The sequence below is a fragment of the Kwoniella europaea genome, chromosome 1 (assembly GCF_036810445.1).
Source record: "Kwoniella europaea PYCC6329 chromosome 1, complete sequence".
NCBI lineage: Eukaryota > Fungi > Basidiomycota > Tremellomycetes > Tremellales > Cryptococcaceae > Kwoniella > Kwoniella europaea.
Genome location: NC_089487.1, coordinates 10,877,008 through 10,897,745, shown reverse-complemented (window position 1 = coordinate 10,897,745; position 20,738 = coordinate 10,877,008). Strand labels below are relative to the sequence as shown.

The 20,738-nt window shown below is 44.5% G+C and overlaps 7 protein-coding genes across 7 annotated transcripts; 4 read left to right on the top strand and 3 right to left on the bottom strand.

The window, feature by feature from the left end:
* Positions 1-1,090: 1,090 nt before the first annotated feature.
* V865_004138 (uncharacterized protein) lies at positions 1,091-3,759 on the bottom strand (the record flags this gene model as incomplete). Its single annotated transcript, XM_066227923.1, has 12 exons — positions 1,091-1,200; positions 1,263-1,335; positions 1,399-1,533; positions 1,615-1,851; positions 1,916-2,051; positions 2,118-2,266; positions 2,341-2,658; positions 2,735-3,026; positions 3,112-3,260; positions 3,330-3,406; positions 3,468-3,599; positions 3,675-3,759. The coding sequence occupies 12 exons, from the start codon at positions 3,757-3,759 to the stop codon at positions 1,091-1,093; spliced, it is 1,893 nt and encodes a 630-aa protein (XP_066084020.1).
* Positions 3,760-4,067: 308 nt separating this feature from the next.
* V865_004137 (uncharacterized protein) lies at positions 4,068-7,605 on the top strand (the record flags this gene model as incomplete). Its single annotated transcript, XM_066227922.1, has 8 exons — positions 4,068-4,253; positions 4,333-4,476; positions 4,540-4,812; positions 4,873-5,014; positions 5,073-6,528; positions 6,598-7,006; positions 7,114-7,350; positions 7,435-7,605. 8 exons carry the CDS (start codon positions 4,068-4,070, stop codon positions 7,603-7,605), a joined length of 3,018 nt encoding a protein of 1,005 aa, XP_066084019.1.
* Positions 7,606-8,147: 542 nt separating this feature from the next.
* Positions 8,148-9,384, bottom strand: V865_004136 (uncharacterized protein; the record flags this gene model as incomplete). The annotated part of the gene is made up of 2 exons (XM_066227921.1): positions 8,148-8,904; positions 8,972-9,384. The coding sequence occupies 2 exons, from the start codon at positions 9,382-9,384 to the stop codon at positions 8,148-8,150; spliced, it is 1,170 nt and encodes a 389-aa protein (XP_066084018.1).
* Positions 9,385-10,133: 749 nt separating this feature from the next.
* On the top strand, positions 10,134-12,055 carry V865_004135 (uncharacterized protein; the record flags this gene model as incomplete). Its single annotated transcript, XM_066227920.1, has 6 exons — positions 10,134-10,380; positions 10,493-10,982; positions 11,102-11,185; positions 11,261-11,367; positions 11,463-11,588; positions 11,688-12,055. The coding sequence occupies 6 exons, from the start codon at positions 10,134-10,136 to the stop codon at positions 12,053-12,055; spliced, it is 1,422 nt and encodes a 473-aa protein (XP_066084017.1).
* Positions 12,056-12,568: 513 nt separating this feature from the next.
* On the bottom strand, positions 12,569-13,440 carry V865_004134 (1,2-dihydroxy-3-keto-5-methylthiopentene dioxygenase; the record flags this gene model as incomplete). The annotated part of the gene is made up of 5 exons (XM_066227919.1): positions 12,569-12,807; positions 12,914-12,978; positions 13,040-13,113; positions 13,194-13,347; positions 13,412-13,440. 5 exons carry the CDS (start codon positions 13,438-13,440, stop codon positions 12,569-12,571), a joined length of 561 nt encoding a protein of 186 aa, XP_066084016.1.
* A 1,472-nt stretch (positions 13,441-14,912) lies between these two features.
* V865_004133 (uncharacterized protein) lies at positions 14,913-17,528 on the top strand (the record flags this gene model as incomplete). Its single annotated transcript, XM_066227918.1, has 11 exons — positions 14,913-15,016; positions 15,079-15,122; positions 15,202-15,365; positions 15,455-15,605; positions 15,676-15,980; positions 16,041-16,421; positions 16,483-16,685; positions 16,765-16,969; positions 17,024-17,157; positions 17,227-17,423; positions 17,491-17,528. The coding sequence occupies 11 exons, from the start codon at positions 14,913-14,915 to the stop codon at positions 17,526-17,528; spliced, it is 1,926 nt and encodes a 641-aa protein (XP_066084015.1).
* Positions 17,529-18,081: 553 nt separating this feature from the next.
* V865_004132 (uncharacterized protein) lies at positions 18,082-20,589 on the top strand (the record flags this gene model as incomplete). Its single annotated transcript, XM_066227917.1, has 6 exons — positions 18,082-18,760; positions 18,833-19,191; positions 19,283-19,672; positions 19,742-19,824; positions 19,896-20,400; positions 20,473-20,589. The coding sequence occupies 6 exons, from the start codon at positions 18,082-18,084 to the stop codon at positions 20,587-20,589; spliced, it is 2,133 nt and encodes a 710-aa protein (XP_066084014.1).
* Positions 20,590-20,738: the final 149 nt, after the last annotated feature.

The window sequence follows — 20,738 nt, the reverse complement described above, 5'->3', positions numbered from 1 at the left end:
GCCTAAACTGATGAGCTGTGTGTTTACAAGCAGTGGAGTACAGCAATGACCATCAAACAAGTGACAGGTAGAGATGAAGATTTCCATGTGATTCACAACGAGTAAAACCATATCATGAACAACTTCGATGGAAATGGACCGTTCAACTAAACTCGCTAAACGCACGGATCCACCTTTCCAACCTTTCAACATAGGAAGATCATCATCAAGGTAAGAAAAAGTCCGGGGTGCTTCCGGCATCCGACCATCGCATAGAGAATGAACATTTGTAAACTGGCATGGTTAGTTGCAAGCGAGTTATCCACAGTTTGCCCGAAGAACTCGTGAACTGTTGGGTAGAGCGAGATTAGCGATTAGGTAAAACAGGCAAATCTGACTTGGAACAACGCGGGGGATCAGGGACCGAACAACGAGGGGCTCTGAGAGCTCTGTAACATGTTTGAGTTCTGATTGGTTGGCGCTTAGCCATACGGTACAATTGCGATAAGAGCTTATGCACAAATCCCGTGCTGAACGGTCGGAGTCTAGAACTCTAGAAATTTAGAAAGTGAGAAGTTTGGAGCTTCGGAATTGTGGGCTTGGCCCATTCGGGCTTAGGAGTAAGTATAGGCTTGGGGTCGCATGTAACCACCACACAACGAACAAATGCAGATAAGCGTCGGAACTCATGAGCCGAAGCAAACATCACAATGTCCGTGTTTGCGGTGAAGTAATCTATCAAGTAGATGCATACGAAGGCTGAGACGGAAGAAGGTGCGGAGCTTGGTCATGCATGCCGAGGCCTGAAAGATGATAGCGAGTCAGAGCGAGGAGATACGAAAGGGAAGAAAGGTGAGCACCAATCGCATATTCCGGACATGTCCCGTTCGCCATCGTATTGGTGGAGCACTATAGCTATGCCGGATATCCTATCCGCGTTCTGAGCTGAGTGTGTAATAATGGGAAGGGTCCATGACGATCTTTGACGCTCTGCCATTACTTGCGTGACTCTGAAGATCCTTATCATTCACCTCGCTTGCAGTCGCATACGGCAATTCGGGACATAAGCGCGAGACTCTGCGTCAACAATTGTGCATGAGTTACTGTTTCTCTACTCCAACCCTTCCAAGAATGCTATCAACTGTTCCAAGATCATTTTCTGTAAATTCGGTTGAGTATCTCCCTCTTCCGCTTCATCATCACCGATATTGTCTTTGAATTCTGCGGATGCGGATGAGATCCGGATCAGTTCAATTGTCCCATATTAATCAAACAGGACTTACCCGTTAACACCGCTACGATATTCTTGAACGATTGATCTTTTCGCGACAACAATAATCTAGCGTGGGTCATTGCCTGACAGGTTGAAAGATGGGTGTCAGCAAAGCAGTGATCGAATAGTCAAACGGCAATACTCACCCCATCATCTTCCATACAAACCCAAGCTAAAATGTAATCTGCATTCTGCAAAGAAGATAAACCAGAATCGATTCTTCTCAAATACCATTCGGTTTCTTCTGCATCTGTTATTTCCTCTTTATTCGCTTGCATCACCTATCACACCGATAGATATCATTAGCAATCCACCCAATCTGCAACAGACGATTGTTTATGTGATAATTTAGGATCACTCACCCGTTTCTCCATGTTGATATCCTTCTCGACAGCTTTCAATTTACTCTCCGCGACTTCCCTCATTTCCAACAACCTATCCACCTTCTCATATCCATTTTCCACAAACTTCGCTATTAACCTTATCCTCTCTGGGGTATCCGACGCAAGATTGGTGAATAGCGATACGAGTATACCCAAAAGATGCTCCTCATCTTCGAATGAAGAGGTCGCGTTGAGTTTCTTCTTCTTCCCTTCGCCCTATCAGAAAACGAAAAACATCAGCGAATTATAAGTATAAAAGGTAGCTGGTATAGTGACTCACCTTGCCCATAAATGCCGAGAAGAAAGTTTTCAGTCCCAACGCCTGTACGAACTTTTCACATCCTACCGACCCATCTTCAGTCTGAAGAGCGTAATTCAACACTTTGATAGCTCGAGTTTTGGCCAGGAGTTTCTCTCTATACCAAATTGTATTATTAGCTTTTGTATGTCATCGGTCATGTGGGATAAATTGGTAGACCCACTTCATCATCAAAACCATCAATTCAACACCTTCATTATCTACAAAAGCCTTTTTCATCTCCGGTTGACTTAATATCGAACACAAGACATCAAAGAGGTTTTCCATATATTCAACTTCTTCGCTATCTCCCGGATCTTTCTTACGGTATTGCTAAGACAAAGTGGCATAAGGAGTAAGCGCTGTTGGTTCTAGTGTTTCGCCATAGGAAGGAAATCACAGCTTACCGATAAACCTTGTAAGAGAATATCCATCCCATCCAATTCTCCGACTTTCAGTATGATATCTCTATTATCCTGTAATAATATAGCCAATATCTCACTCGCGTACTGCTTATTCGAGTCATACTCTTTTTTCTGTATCCTCTTCAACAGCCATGGTAAGAGGTTGGTCTCATTCACGATCTGTTCTGATAAAGGTGGCATGAACGATAAGAGGTTCTCGAACACTCCCAAGATCTGGAAGACACCTTGAGAATCCGTTTCTTCCTCTTCGTTCAAACGAGATAAGTTGGCAACCAATAAATCGAGTAGGGAGTTGTTCAACTAAACGATATAAGTAGAATCAGCTTTACTCTCCCAGTAAATGGTAAGGCTGAAGCTAGTAGTGAAGTAGACATACCAGCTCATCAATGAGTTCACCCATTGCCAACCTCGTCTTATAAGCTTTCCCACTCTCCCCTTCATCCTCTTCTTCCAAATCATCTACTTCCGCACCTACATCCTCATCCGTCAATTCCCTCACTACCTCTATGACATCTATGGCTATATCTGTATTTTCATGAGAGAGCAAATTGGTCAATAATGCTATGACGCCGGATTTGACTAGTTCAGGAAAGAATAGAGGTGGATTTTGAGTGAGGGGAAGGAATTGTTTGAGGGCGCCATCAAGATCGGATTCCGATTCGATGAATCTGTGAAGGGTATCAGTAATTAGCCACGGTATGATTTCTTTTCATGATGGTGGATAAGTATCATATGATAGCAAGATGAACCCACTTAGAAGGGTCGTCAGGGTATTTCCCTCTCATCTCCGCATTTTTATTAACGATCCTCTCGAATTTGCCCAACTGTCTCCTCAAAGCTGGTAAATCAAGCGTCGGTCCATCTTCTTCATCTCCTGCTTTATCGAATATATCCAGAATTTGCTGCACTCGCCAATAGTATATCAGCTGATCAAACTACGTCGAGGTATTGCAAGCTGAGAAATGACATACCTGCTGTTCGTTATTCAACCCTCCACCGAAGAATCGCCCTTCATCATCCTCATCTCCCTCATATACATCTCGATCAGCTATGAGCGCAAGTCGTCGTCAGATTATGTATCTTGGGAATTTGGGGACCGGTAAGCTCGCCTGCATTGTACTGATCCTCAACATCTTCTTCTTCAACCGTCGCTGCCCTGCCTTTTCCCTTACCATTGGTAGGAAGAGCTGGAGGTTGAGGTTGACCATCAGTCTCAGTCGCCTTGTACTTCTTCAGCATCTCTGAATAACCAAAAGTACGAAATACGTCAGCCCAGACTGTTATCAATCATACTTCATATAGAGTGTACAACTCACCAGGAGTAGGCGCATCAGGCATCTTCCGCTTCTGACCCGCCGAAGCGGGTAAAGAAGGGAGCTTGAACATTTTGTCAATATCCATTTTGCAGGTGTGGTCGTTTCGATCACTTTGCTCTGAGATATAGGTACTGCGGATAGCTTTGATGGGTATCAAAAATGAATCTTGAATGCTTTAGTCAAAGTTTGAATGAGATTGAAACCCCATTCCATTCCAGAACTTCTTTCACTCCTTCGTCCACTGTCTTGTGTTTGCTAGTACTCTATATGATAAACGATGACATCATCACTTTTCATCACGATTCGTGAACAACAGCGTAAAGCGTGTCATAATCAACTTTGTTGCTTTCTGCGTTCCATATACCCCCTTCATAGACTACAAGACCAATCACCATGTTCCCCGTACCTCAGCATCTACCTCGTACGGGAGGTGAGAGTCTCTCATCGGAAATACCAGATCAAGATCCGGTCCTGGACCTACTGAAACCGCTGATAAGCCAAGGCGAGTCGAGTAAATTCACTGGAAAGCAGGTTCAAGCTGTCAGAGAGAGTTTGGAGAAAGCAGTGGACGATAACAAGGTGAGTAGGTAAAGGTTTCCGAAGTGTAATTTGTGTATGTTATTGGTATATTGACAAGCTTACGTGTTATTCGACATAGGGGAAAGCACACCAACTAGTTATAAACAACTTCCCATCGATTTCATCCCAAATCCAATTATCTACCAACCTCCAATCCGATATATCCGATGTGAGGCGTAAAGTGACAAGCCTCGAAGCTGAGATAGATCATTCGGACTCACAAGTACGTCTGTCAGCTGCCGTTCACTCAGGGAACCGTCGCTGATATATGTAAACCCATTGATAGACATCATTCCTTCCTCCGCTTATCAACTCCCTCAATCGACATTTCTCAGCTTCCTCTTCCCGCTCCTCTGCCAAAGCTCACATCAGAGCGTTGAAGTCACTATCAAAACATACCGAGAGGATAAAAAAGCTTGAAGAAGCTGTATGGTTAGGACGAGGTGCGGATCAGTGGGTTTTAGATGAATTAAGGGATGAGAAGGGATATGTGATTGGGGAAGACGGGGAAGAAGGTGAAGAGATTTTGCGGGGCACGAAAATAATGAGGGATATCAATGTAAGCTAGCTGATTCCTGCGGGCGAGCCTTTTGCGCTATAGCTTATGTTGTATCTGTAGAACAAAGAAGCTCTCCTGAAGTCTATGGTGATTGAGCAGATCACGGAGGGATTTGACACGGCCGCTGCATTTTCTCAACCAACGTCTGAGAAGGGAATAACGTTGACTGTGCAGAATACCATATCACTACAACATCCTCGAAGTGAGCAGTCGTTGCCATTCGCTCGTTATTCGATCAAGCTGACTGATTCTACGAACAGCTACACCACCACCTCAACTGACACCTACCGCCTCACCCCGTTATCCCCTTAAGGCTATCTACTCAGCCTTGTCTAAACTTAGCTTACTAGATGACCTCCTTAAAACCTTATCCAGGAGGATACAAAGGGACCTCATACGGCCCATTGTATCTTCCACGCATACCATAACAATCTCATCAACCGATAAATTATCCTTACTTCGTCTCGAGCCTTCTCCTGACACCTCACCTCAGAAGGTATTGGAAAATATCAAATCCATCTTGTCTTTCACTCTCAATACGATCTTCCCATCTTCATCTGATCTTCCAGAAAGAGCCACATTCGTCTCGTCATTAACGAATTCGGCATTCCAATCCATCCTCGATTTCCTCATCTTACCCTCCCTGCCTCCTGCGCTTACCGACGCACCAACCTGGCTGGAAACGCTACGTCAAGCTACAGAAGTAGAATGTGAATTCTGCCAAGATGGATCTCAATCTCAGTCTCAATCTCAGCTGATCAGAGCGTTTTTTGAGACTGAAGCGGGAAGTACGTGGGCTCAACAACGACGGTATACTATAGCGGATGAAGTTAGACGATTGATCTTGGGCGGGTGGGGAGGGTGGGAAAGTGTAGTAAAAGAGAAAGAAAGAGAGGTGATATCGTATGTCGAAGTGGAGGTGGACGTGGGAAATGATGTACCCATGGTTGAGGAATCGCAGAAAGATGGAGAAGGAGATTTCGGATGGGGTTTCGATGATTCGACTTCACCGGAGAATAACATGAAATCAGCCAAGGTAGAAGAGAAGGGAAACCAGGATGTGAAGATGGAAGATGATGGGTGGGGATTTGATGAATCGTCAATCGCTAGTGCTGGACCTTCAAGTCCACTGAAACCATCAAATCCTCCTCCGGAACAAGTAGAGGACGAAGCGGATGGATGGGATTTGAATCCATCACCCTCGCATTCTGCTCCCAGTGCCGAACCTAAACCTACAGCTACACCTGTGCCAGCCCCGATACCGAAACCCGCTAAACCCACTAGAGAAGCTAAGCGATTAGGAAAGAAAGTGGCGAAGGTGAAACATGAAGAAGAGTATGATCCGTGGGGTTCGCCTGATCCTGATGAGGACACGAAGAAAGCTACAAATGGAAATGATCATCATCCTCAGACACCGTCCCCTATTGAACCTGACAAAGTGGTCTCCTCACCTTCGATTGTCAAGCAGGATAACGCTGATGATGGGTGGGGATGGGATGATGATTCTACACCTGCTCCTGCACCTTCGACAGGTACGACCTCTGCGTCGACTGATATACCGGCCCTGAATGTGCCTTTTAAACCGACGAAGAGGAAGGAAGTAAGGGAAGAGAAGAGTCTAGTAGTAGAGCATTACCTTGTTTCGACATCGTGTGAGACACTGGTCGATATAGCTAAGAGCGTATTGAAAGATATTGAGGAGCTAGGATCACTCGAGTAGGTTATCCCCTCCAGCTTGCTATCATGGTAATGGAAGTCAAGCTGATGGTATATCTCATTGTGCAGATTATCCAGCCCATCATTCAACATCTCCATACTCCAGCCTATATTACTCAAGTCGATCCAAGAAGTATTCACATTCTACCGAGCGTTACTTCCTACACACTTTGCCAACCAACTAAGGGACGTCCCCAGTCTGTCCATGCAGGCGCATAACGATTGTATCTACCTCTCCGATCTAGTATCCCAGCTTTCAATACAGGACACCGCGCTCAATGGGGAGACGGAAAAGTTGATGGACCTTGCTGAACATCTCTACGAGACGCAGATAGACTTCCAACGGACTTCTATGCTTGAATCGCTAGATGAGCTGAATGAGCTTCAGGGTACGAATGAAGATAAGATATTTAAGAGGGATGAGAAAGTTTTGAAAGGGGTGATACATAACTTGGAATCTTTGGATAGGGTGATTAAGGTGAGTGATATATGAAGGACAGCTTACGCAATCTCTTAGTGGTGTAGTGATCGCATAATACGAGGACGTTGGCTGACGATGAGGTATTATGTGAAAATGTCGGATAGCCCGTACTACCATCTTCGAAACACCTCGAAATCATCTCTCACCTCCTTACCACTCTCATCCACCGATTGATGAATGACTTATTGTCCTTGGGGGATATAACGGAAGTGGAATCAAACAGATTAACAGATTTGTTCAAATTGGTTTATCCCCTTGAAGGTATTTTCGAACCTGAGGGTGGGGTGGTAAGGTGGGTAGGAGGAGGATGGTTGAAATTCTGCTATATATCCGAAATCTTAGTGAGTGTTTCATGCTCCATCCAAGTATCATCAGGTCGTAAGGCTTGTTGCTCATTGCTAACGTCTTGTCGATCACTCCCGTAGCAAGCATCCTTGGTGGATATCACCTACCTGATAGATTCAGGATCATTGATCGATTTTACACCCGATGAGTTGATAGGTCTCGTAAGAGCGTTATTCGCACATAGTGAAAAGAGGGATTCGGTCATTGAGAGGATAGAAAGGGATGGTACGGGTGGTCAACCTATCTCATAGTGTAATAGGATGAGTGTGGTGATCAAGTGCGAGTCCGACGGAATATGTATATACGCATTCATGTTGACGATGGTGATGCTGGTTGCACAGTGTATTTTCAATGAGCATTCAGTCACAGTCAATTGTTGTTATTAGAGACACAGCGATATGAGTAATTCTGATAATCGGATTTGTCCTGATTCCTATGTTCAGATCAATGGGACATGGGTAAATTTACAATGCATATATATATATTATTATTATCAAGAAACCTTGAAATTAGCATTTGATCTAAGTCAAGATACTAGTAACAATGAAACAACGATCAATGGTCGTTGATTTGACTCGACTAGATATATTACGAGACAATGATATATGACACTTTATACAAACAAATTAAATCTTCAGACAACGAACCGATGCGAAATGTATATGTATTGTTCAAGATTAAGATAGATCCTCCTCTTTCCATTTCCGACCAACTACCATTTGTACCGATCTCACCAAATGACCATCCAAATATGATCATCAATCACCAAATGTGGTGTAACGACCATATCTTCCTAAGCCATATTAACCTCCCTTCTCAATCTTTCTCTCCCACCTTTAACAATCTTCTTGCCAGGTGTCAACTCCTCTTCTTCTTCTGCATCCACATCCACATCCACATCCATCTTATCCTCTTTCTCTCTTACATTCTCACCTCTCAACAACAAAACTTCATTAATCAATTTACTCCTCTCCCTCCTCCTCGTTCCACTTCCACTAGCACTGGTCCCACTAATACTCGAATTGGTAGATGGGGCAGAAAGGTACATCGAGATTATCTCGTCGTCTGCTGTAGACGTACCCGTACCATATTTCGAAGGGGTGGTTCGGTTCGAGTTTGGGTTCGAGCGAGATTTTGAATTAGGTGAAGGAGGGTAGTTCACCAATGGGAGCGAGAGAGGTTGGAGGTTCTCTTGATTCTCTATACTATTCAGATCAATCTCCGACAGGGAAGGAGATGGTGTCAAACTCGGTCCAGCACTTGAAGTAAGTTGAAGTATCTGAGAAGCGGCAAATTCGTCCAATTCCCTCAACTCCGTAGAGGTGGATTGATATATCGTGAATCCACAATGGGATTCAGATCCCGATTCTAATGGTAACAATGATGAAGGTAATGTAGGTGAAGGTGCAGCTTGTACATCTATTTCTATTTCATCTTGATCTGATGTTGATGTTGGGGTTGAAATTGTGAAAGGTGAATCTGAGATAGGTGGTGAAGGTGCTAATCCGCGATGCGATTTAGGTGGTGTGGAGATTGCACCTGATATACCACTATGAAACGATCTCGTCAGCTCATCATTCATCGTACATTGGCAATGATGAGTGATAGTTCACATACCTTATTGGGCTTTCTCGATCATTCACAAACAACCTTCTAGCAGGACTTTTCCCTACTCCTAAATCATCTTTCTCCAATACGTTTTTGATCCTGGGTGTCACCCCTACTTCCACTGCTCGTTCATCATCGTCTACCTGTTCTTTCCCTTTACCTTTCCCGCTCCCGCTCGTAGCTACACGAGCCTTTCGGACTGTTTCCGATCCATCCATCTCCGTACGAGAAACTTTTCGAGCCTTGGTACTGCCAGGTGAGGATGGGACCGATAAGCTCGATGGACCCCTTTTGGATGGTAGGGATATAGGTGATGGGAATGACGACGATGATGAGGGAATAGGTTGAATGAACGATGTTAATGGTAGGGATATCAGGGGTGTGCGTGTGCGGGTACGTGAGGATGAGGCGATGGATGGCATGGTGCAAGGATGTATGAAAGGATGAATGGAATATCAATTGATAGATGGTCGAAAGATTCGATGGAATATTAGTGATTTGTAATGTTGATCGTTACACGCGTTTGTTCTCTTTCTCTTCCTCTTTGGCTCCTGACTAAATTCTTCAATAGCAATTGGTATGTCTGTGTATGTATGTATGTGTCAAGATTCAAGAAGATGCGATGTGAGGTATGTGGGTATGTGGTATGTCGACGATGATGATGGTATAATGACAATAAGCTTGTTGTGAATCAAAACAATGAAATGAATGATGATGGATGAGGGGGGGTGAGAAGTGAAGAGACGAACAAAAGAGGAATGAAAAGGGATCAAAAGACGGAAAGGGAAATATCAATGTACTCCAGGTTGACTCAACATGACACATGCACGTTTGCCACGGTCAGGTGGCAGGTGGCAATCCCAATGTGGCACACGCGTCAACCTTGGATTTTGGAGCAGACGGTAAAAACGTCATGACGCCGAAAATCGAATAACAATAACATACGGTATAATGCCACGTCATTCCACAGAATGCCGAAATCCACGGTATGGCTCGGTGGTGATGATCATCATGATAACATGAGGACCCGGCCGATCTGACAAGCAAGTGCGTCAGATGAAATACAAAATAACTTTACAATCTGATAAAAATCAAAAAATCGAATATTCCTTTCTTATCATCAACTTCATTTCCTTACTTCATAAGCAGTGTTCTGTCCTGCTTCAGCAAGATGCCCTCACGACTTCATCCCGATCTCACCTACCCTCTCTTACCAGATGCACAAGATGATTTATCGATACCCACGTCAGCCAGACCCATACGCCAGGGAGGAATGTCCCTCCGTCCTGAAGATGAGGAATACGAGTGGCCAGAAGCTGGACCGTCTACTGTGAAAGCCAACAGTCAAAATGGGGTAGGACCATTCGGTGCGAAAGCTGTCGCTGCCATGACGGGTGCTATGGCCACTTCCTTGTTGAGTGAGTGAATCTATTGCAATTCGGCTATCCGAATATTCCTTGCCACCTGTTATATCTCGTAATCACCATGATCGACTTGTGGATAATTATTGACCATTTTTTTACAATGTAGTGACCCCCTTCGACGTACTTAAAACTCGATTACAAACAGTCCCTCCTCATCCCCGACCTGAAATAACCCTCTCACCTACACCACTAGCAGAAGAATGTTGTCAGACGACTATCCTTTCCCAACCACCTCACGAACTTCGTATATCCCCTTTAACATGTCAGAGTCAATCAACAGCACTACATTCCTCATCTACCAATACACAGCATCTTTCATTCGCTAGTGTACGACCGAATCATATATTGCCGACGGAAGCTCCCGAGGGATGTTTACATCCTTCCAAATGGGCTGGGATTTGGGGTGAAGCGTTGACTTTGGAAAATGCTATGGCCAACCCTTCTCAGATGAGGACTGGAGGTGGAGGGGTGGGAGTCCTAAGGATACCGGTACAGCAGGAAGAGAGTCAGGTGATGAGAGGGTTCTTTAGTGAATTGGCGGCGGTGAGGAAAGAGAATGGGATAAGGGGATTGTGGAAGGGTGTAGGGACTGCTATGTGAGTTGGTGATTTACTTAAAACAACCTGATAGCCATGTTGTCTGTCATATCCTCATGTTTTCACACAAGTTGTGATGCTTTCGAGTACTGATCCTTCTACCATTTTTTTCTATACAGAACAATGGGTATACCCTCTTCGGCAATCTACATGCTAGGCTACGAACAGCTCCTCACGGTCGTTTCACCCTACTTCACCGGATCGTCTGACCCATCCAAAAACACTTCATCGTTAAATCGACCAGCTAGTGGAAGTGCAAATGCAAATATGACGGCGAGTCTGACACCTGCTCCGTTAATTGCTGGTAGTCTGGCTAGGACTTTAAGTGCGACGGTGATCAGTCCGATTGAAATGTTCAGGACGAGGTTACAGGCTTTGCCAAGTGGTGAGTTTGGGTCATACCTCGAGTTTATAACCAGATTCCATAGACTCCGTACATTTGTACTGGGCCAATACTGACTCTCAATATATGGTACATAGTAGAACGAGGTACACCCACCTACGCATCAACAGCTAAAGATATGAGTCAACTTGTCCAGACAAAGGGCGTTACTATCCTATGGAGGGGGCTAGGTCCGACATTGTGGAGAGATGTTCCATTTTCTGGTAAGTCCGTCGTACCTCGTAATTTCATAACATCTCGCCTTCTTGCTACCGTTTATCAATATCAAAGCGAGTTTGCTAATTTCTCATCCATGGTAATAGGTATATATTGGGCATCCTTCGAATTACTCAAATCATATCTCATTTCCCTCTCCTCACCACTCCCACCATTATCTCCAATAACCACATCGTTCATATCGGGATTCGTCTCCGGTACATTATCAGCGATCGTCACTCAACCTTTTGACGTATTGAAGACTCGTCGACAGGTATTCAACCCTTCTCCTGAATGTGTGACCACTCGAGCTGCGACGATACCACTGGCGATGCATGTGATTAGGACTGAAGGGTGGCAGGCGCTCTTTGCTGGACTAAGTGCAAGATGCGGTAAGGTCGCGCCGGCTTGTGGGTTGATGATTGCTTGTTATGAAGGTGTGGGGAGATGGCTTGGAGGGAGGAATGAGGAATAGGTGATGGAGTAGTGGGAGGATTAGTCATTATAGACAAGAGGAACACTGATTGGGAAGGTCATTGGATATTTGGTTTCAACAATAGATGGGATTCCCAGGATGATACCTTGGACTGGACTTTCATATATGTCGAAGTCGCATTTATAGCAAGAACAAGATCCACGACCACCATCAACGAGATCAAGAAGACGATATTCCGATAAAATGATAATCCAGTTATGAATCATGATCCAAGATTGAGGGAAATATAATGCATGACAATTGAGGATAGATGATAGAACGGACAGGATAGAATTTGGATTTTGGTCTGATAGAGTGGATTGTCTCATCATATTACATTGCACTTCGCATTCAATCATTTACGTTATATTTAACATCACGGATCACTGTTAGTATCAGTATATGCATCTGCCATCTCATCACTTTCCATACAATTGATTGGTTGATGCGATCGATGGACATTATTCGAAATATAATACAATACCAGACCCTTCTCTTCCGATCATGTGATACCTAAGCCTTGGCACTCTTGACCTGTTCCAGGTACTCTCCCCTCGCAGCCCTCTCATCCGTATCAGGTAAACTCCTCGAGTAAGGTGTCCATTTCGGTTCGTCCTGGAACAATCGCATGGCAGTGATGGTGTTATTGGAGTCAACGGTGAATCGGTGGTATATACCTGCTGGAAGGACAATTAGGTCTCCTGAGGTTAGGGAAATTCGGATCCATCGGTCTGCGTGAGGTGGGTTGATTCCTATGCAAGCAAATTAGCCAATTGTAAGTCAATGGTATTTCCCCATGTACTCGTACGGTACAGGTACAACCAGATGACAAGTCATGGTATGTATCGTATGACTCACCTCGGATGTCAAAGTATCCTGATCCAGCTAAGATATACCTAATCTCTTCATCTTCATGTAAATGTCTATGAAAGTTGAACAATATCAGCTCAATGTGTGTGATGTATATGTTATATTGTGGCTCACTCATCGAAGAACGACTTGATCTTATCTTCATAGGCTTCACCTAAACCTTCTCTCGTCACTGTAATTTGATCTCGCTATGTACAAAGACAATCATGATATAATTTTAGCATAAGAAGGGTGCTGACTGTGTTTCCCAAACCAACCCCTCACTTACATTCTTATATCCCCTCTGTTTAGCAAATTCATCAATCTCCTTTTCCCATTGCTTCTCTTCGTCAATTGGGATTTCCTTGTATATTACCCCTAACTCTGAGAGGGTGTTGAGTGAGATGGGATTACCTGAATCATGAGGGAGCCTTTGGTCTCCACTAGACGGAACATCCAGTATGATTAGCTTCGGGCCTGTATCGTTGGAAGGGAGGTAGGACTAACGGGATATCGTCATAGACATATGCTCTCATCGTGCCAAGTACCCTTCAAGATGGATGGATAGATGATACGAAGGGATGATTTGGGATGTTTGAAGTTGAGTTGCGTTGCTATCTATATACATATATGTAAGCAAAGACATTCGACAAATCGCAAGCATCCCGTTGCATAACGTCAACTTTTCTTGAAACAGAACATTTCATGAGTCATCGTAACGGAAAAAAAAAATCATGACGTGATCATCATCGAAATAGAACAGATCCGAATCAACCCATATATAAGAAACGTGTATCACTGCTCTATGAAAGTCACATGTGCATACCGTCTGACCGGATCTGGGGACTGCATGAGCTATGAGACTACTCTACCTGACATGCATACATACACAAGATGGCTAGAATGGAGGAATGAGCGATGTCTCTCATATATAGAATCAAAAACACAAGGACATGTCTAACCCACGTGAAATTCCTTTCAAGATGAATTACGCAAATAGGTAAATACAGGGTGGCAAAAATCAAGACATGTTGAATTGTCAAAACAAATATCAAACGCGTACAAGATTGAAAATGGCAAGATAGACATGTCTTATAGTATATCATAAAACTTACTGGTAAACTGAACATTGACAAAAGGACAATCTGACGAGGATATGAAGACATGTCAATGTTGAGGGACTACCTTTTACTTTGAGCAACGATATCTTTTTCCAACTCGTCAAACCAAGATAAGAAGGACTGGTGTACGAGTAACAACAAAAGGTACGTTCTTTTGACTGTTTGTTCCTCCATGACGTTTGACTGTGTGTGTGTGTGTGTGTGTGTGTGTACGTGACCATCACTGTCTTCCTTCTCCGGTTGCTCTTCTTCCTCTCGAGTGATTATCTGTAGCATGATAACAAGGGATAGCTAAACAAACATTCTTTCTTCAGTGACGAGTCGTCCATCAAATAGTAAAATAACCATAACAAAGGGTAAGTCCGTATTCTCATTCCCACAAATACCCAGACCACAGGAGGAGCGGTCATAGCGGTGTGAATAAAAGGGGCTAAGCTAATATACATGTACATTGCGCCTTCATAGTTCTTTCCCTCCTTCCTTCCTTTTTTGCCTCTCTTTTCCAGATAGCTTATCGCATCGAGAGAAACGTCATATTCCCGGCGGTGCTTTCATCCCTCATAACCAAAGACCGATCATCTCCCGTCTCTCCGACCAACTGCAATAAGGTGAGTATACTTTGTTTCAGCTTCATTTGATGAATGAGGGATGAAGAAAATTTGCGTCATCGGATTATATCTCGTACAGCGCAAAAGCTTTTTACCTCTGATTCGTTTGTGCTAACAGACTATCACCATCAAACAGATTCCTTTGTTATTCTTCTTTATTCTTTCTTCTGGTGTCATATCTGTCATACTATCGAGAAATATCCTTTAACTCCATCATATCATCCACTATCCATTTCGACTTTCTCGAGTGGCACACCCATACCCATACCCACACCCATCATGCCATCCTCTCCACCCCGTCCCACAAAACTAGCAGACCCAGCTACGACTTACACCTTATTAGAGAAATTGGGTACAGGAAGTTTCGGAACCGTGTGGAAAGCGTGAGTCCCTTCTTCTTACTTGATTCTCTTGATATCTTGCTGATGGTGAGAGACGTTGGTAGATCACATAATGAGACTAAACAGATAGTAGCGATCAAGATGATTGGTGAGTCAGCTATTAGGCTCACAACGTGTATGATATCATAGCTGATACCTTTATTGGCTTGGGCCGTACATTCATGCAGACCTCGAATCGTCAGATGATGATATCTCAGAAATACAAGCTGAGATAGCACACTTGTCGTCATGTTGGTCAGATCATGTTACGAAGTATTATGGATCGTTCGTGAGAGGTGCGAAATTATGGATTGTCATGGAGTATCTGGCTGGTGGGAGTTGTCTGGATGTGGTGAGTGGGCATAACCCATCCAATTAAACTCAAAATCAGTTTGGATTGTATGGAATGCATGGCGCCCAGCTCATGATCCTACCTCTTAGCTCAAGCCCGGCGTATTCACCGAATCTCAAATAGCGATAGTCTGTCGAGAATTGCTACTGGGTCTACAATACCTGCACGATGAAGGGAAGATCCATAGAGATATCAAAGCTGCCAACGTCTTGCTGTCTGCCAGCGGAGAAGTGAAGCTGGGTAAGGTCATCCAACAATCTCCTTCTGATCATCTGTTTCATCCCACATGCTGACTTGCTACCATCACCAGCCGATTTCGGAGTTGCCGCTCAGCTCTCTTCGCATAAATCGCAACGCCACACTTTTGTCGGTACACCATTCTGGATGGCACCTGAAGTGATACGTCAAGCAGGGTACGACTCCCGAGCGGATATTTGGTCATTGGGTATAACAGCTATCGAATTGGCGAAAGGTGAACCTCCATTGAGTGAATATCACCCTATGAGAGTGTTGTTCCTCATTCCCAAAGCTAGAGCACCGAGATTGGAAGAACCTCAATGGTCAGATACGTTCAAGGGTTTTATTGAGAGGTGTTTGCAGAAAGATCCTACGGATGTGAGTGGCATCGTACCGGAATGTAGTGAAACGACAATATGCTGACTTTGCAATCTCCAGCGAGCAACTGCGAAAGAACTACTGCAACATCCATTCATCACCTCTGCTCGATCCACCTCACACCTTGTGCCGCTCATCGAACGATATCAAGCATTGAGAGCGCGTTCACCGGATAAGAAATCGAATAGCCCTTCGAAGACATTAAACAAGCTAGCAGCTGGATTGGGCAATTTGACGATCGGTCCAGGAGGGACGATGAGGAGCGAATGGAATTTCGATGAGACCATCAAAGGGACTGTGAAAGGTGTTCCCGTTAGTCTGGATTTGGAGGATCTGGAGGATGATAATGAGTGGGATTACCAGGATGAAGATGGTGATGGTGATGGCTGGGAGGGAACGGTGAGGGAGCGAGAGGATCTGTTGAGAGCTTCGACGTTAAATGTGAGTTGGGTCCCGTCCCGATTTCATGTTCCGCAGCTGATAGATTCGCTTTACGATTTAGGGTTCTGATCTATCTCTACCAATGCTTGAGAGATCTTCTCCTAACCCCACGCCCTCCCTTGGATCGTCGCCACAGACTCCCCATTCGGACGTGATGGACCTCAAATCGTCTAGTGGCAGTGGAACGTCGGGAAAGAGTACTTGGAAAGAAAGGCATAATAAGGACGGAGGTACAGTGGTGAAAGAAGGTGATTTGGGGGATGGGTGAGTGGTTATCAATATAATTCTTGACATTGGATGAGCTCAGTGCATCTTACATGGAATATTAATTGTCGATACTCAGCTTCTCTACGGTCCGACCGATGAAAAAGATCGATACTGTCAAATCCGCTCGGATGTCCAACGGATATATCGGTACGGGCTCAGTCAGAAAGCTCAATGGCGTGAATGGTTTGGAAAGTCCCATCAAATCGAAACCTCCTCTATCACCTCGAGGTCGGGCTGGTCAGGCGTTAGTCGAGGAGGTGATCGTGGGTGTGTTGGATAATGTGAGTCTGGTTTCACTCGCAGGATGTACGACACTGATCTGGCGCTGGATATAGACTTTGACGGAAGATCACGCTGCAACCACATTGGAAGGGTTGAATCTGATCAAGAAAGGATTCTCAGATTTGGGTAACAACGATCCTGAGATTGCATATAAGCTGGTCATGGATATATTAGGTGGAATAAGGCAGTAAGTGCAACTTGACTGTCGTGTTATATGAGATGAGGTCATGGCTGATGTCTGTTGTCGAATCTACAGGAACGACATCGTTCACTCTCATATACGCAATATGTCAATGGCCAATGTCATACCGAGATCAAGACCTATCGTGGAGATTGATAATGGTAGTAAACCATCTACGCCGAGTCATGAGGATATCGTGATGAAGAAGGAAAAGGAGAACGATGATTTGATTAGGGAAAGAAGTCCGATTGCTGACTTGCTATATCTGAGATGTAAGTTTATACATACTCGATGTGAGGTAATGTGGGATGAATAGCTAATCATGATTTAATGATGTAGGGTTAGACGGTTTGCGATTGAAATGGCCTGGGTCATGAGTGCGGATTCGATGTGGTTTAATGAGTCAGTGAGAAGAGATGCTTTGTTACGACTCATACCTTTATAATTTCATCTTCTGCGTGTGTTTTGACTTTTCTGTTATCTGTTGTCCATATATATACGTAACGACCATGCTTTCATCTGCTCATTTGTTCATCAATCATGCATCCTGTATATCGCTATTCATCGATGCATCGTGTTCGTGTTCGTGTTCGCGTCTGAGACTTTTTACTAGGGTAATCTCGAGTGACGGGTGGTCGTGTTGCAGCAAAGGGAACAGGCGCCACGTGGACGCGTCATTAGTCGATTTACTCGTAAAGTGGAGGAAGTTCGCGTTGAAAAGCAACCGCGTACTATCTTGGATGATCCATGAATCATTTTCTGTTCTTCTTCTTCATCCGCCTAAATTATCTATTGTTGTTGTTGGTTATTACATCGCCAAGGTGTCTTGAGCATCTTACTAGTACTCCCTGTCGGCACCCCTTGCTTCTTTGTAGTTGAACTATTTCGCCTTCAACATTCATCAAGACACGCCCTCGGATATTTCTCAACATGTCCACCAACTCACGCGACCCTCTCAACGAGGCCCAGCGCGATCCTCTCAGCTCAGTATCCCTCAATACACCTCAGCGCGTCACTCCTATCTTTAAAGCCAGCAATGCCGGTCCATCAACTGTCAATAATGGTGTTTCGTCTTCACCATTATCAGCACCTTCTACGTCGACCAAGAAGCTCGCGCCTATATTCCTCACTAAACGACGCACGCCCACTTCAACGTCGTTTCAGGATACGAACGATGAGAATATCGATCCAGTAGCGAGCACGAGTACAGGCTCGAGTTCGAATGGATCACCAGTATCTAGGAAGAAAATCAAGCTTGATTATTCCATTCCATTGGGATCAATCTCACTCGAAGAGTCCTCTTCTTCGTCATCTTCAAGTAGCAGCAGCTCTGCAGCTACGGCGGGAAGAGGGATAGATGGTGGGATGGATATCGAGATGGATAACACGAATTTGAAAAATCACGTTAGGATGCATAGTATACACGATTGGTTCTTACCCTCGACGAACTTGAACTACGAAAGGATAAAAGATGGTAAAAGAACTGAAATGCATCAGGATATAAAGGTTGATGAGAGTAGGAACGGACATGGACATGGGGTATGGAAAAGACAGAGAAAGAGGTTGGGTATGAAAGGGTTGAATTCTATCATAATGGAAAGACATCAACGTGAGTTCACTTATAAATACATAATCCAGCTGTATTCATTTGTAAATTCATAAGCTGATTGAATATGCATAGTAATTACACCTCAAGTCCCATACCTCACCACCCTCGTCCACTCTCTCGTTCCCTATCATCCCACAACCCCGCCTTCTCTACTCCTCCTACCATCCATACATCCACCTACAGGTCGTCCACGCGACTTTGCTCCTCCCTTATCCATCGCATTTAACAATATCGCCAAGAACTACGATGCCACCTCGGCGAAAGAAGCGGGTCTGAGGAGGTTGATAGCTGTTGCAGGTGAAGAAGGTGGAGTGAGGATATTAGATGTTGATGAAGGTCTTGGTTCCCATAGGGAAGAAAAAGGATTTTGGTGGAGAGCTCATGGAAATGCTATTTTTGATTTGAGATGGAGTGCGGATGACACGAGAGTTGTAAGTGATCTTGTACTCTCTCTCTTTCAGACACAAACGTGATCGTCTTCATCTTGATGTACATTCGATGCTGACACTTCTACCGATGTAGCTCACAGCATCAGGCGATCAATCCACTCGTTTACATGCCTTGACCACCCCTACTCCAACACTCCTAGCAACGCTCAAAGGTCATACTTCCTCCGTAAAGACCACCGTATTCTTCGATCCATCTCGATCTCACTCCAACCCATCGACATCTTCCTCGGTCATCGCTTCGGGAGGACGTGATGGGAATATCCTGATATACGACGTTCGATGTCGAGGTAGACAGAATAGGGATATCGACCATGATGCCTTGATGGTACCCCGAGGTGATAGGGAGAGGTACAGCGATGGTGTTCCTGGATTCGTCGCTCAGCCGCCTAATAGGGGGATGGAGTTGGATCCTGTCATGACGATTAGGAATGCTCATGGTGATGGTCGAAGGAATGGCAATGGGGTGAGTCGATCGCTTCTCGGCTGAATTGCAGTGGAGCAATAGCTGATAAGTGGTTTTGACATATTGCAGCGAACTGCAACTCGATCGGTCACTAGTCTGGTAGCGTTACAGATTATGCCTGGTATACTAGCTTCCGGAGGATCGTTCGATGGGTATGTAATCGCATGAACTCACAACCACTCCTACCGATAAAGGGTACTGATACTGGTGGTGTGACCCATAGTATCGTCAAATTATGGGATCTTCGTTTCCCGACTCCCACCACGCGATCACCTGTGCCTCGACCAAGCTGTACAGCTATTGGATCTTTACCTGATCCAACAGTATATGGAGCTATCCCATCTAGACGTGCACGATCCATCAACGCATTATGTGAATCACCTACCACAGGCGATCTGTACGCTCTATGTGGCGATTCCAAAATCCACTCTTTGCGACCTTCTGCTTTCTCCCATATCACAGATGAAGGTAGCAATGACAAGGAAGCTATAGGATGCAAGACATATACCGATCCGAACTTACTTGTATCGAGTTTCTACATCCGACTTTCCATCTCTCCCGATGGGCGATACTTATCTTCAGGGAGCTGTAAAGGTGGAGTGATGAGTTGGGATACGCACCAAAAGGATGGAAGTAACGCGACGAGGCTGGTCTTGGGGATGGGAGGCGTACAGTGGCCTGAGGGGAAGGAAAGGGAGGTAGGAGCTGTGGATTGGGGTAAAGATATGGTAAGTGATCGTAAACCTCACAAAAACTAAACAGAGTCAGCACGGCTGATCCCTTTGCTTGTGTTTCTACAGTTGGCAGCTTCTTCTGATGATCTCGCGACGAGGTTATGGAGATCTGATAGAGATGTAGCGAGATGGTTGAAAGATGATCCAAACAAAGCTTCTGAGGAATGGTGTGGTAGTGTATGATGAACGATTGATCACTTTTTGGTTCTTTGGTTTTTTGGTTTGGAATGTGTTGAATTTACGATTATTGTTGATATAATGAGATGACTTGAACGAAATTATAATGAGTGATAATGAATTTCTTATTATATGTATATATATATATACTTCTT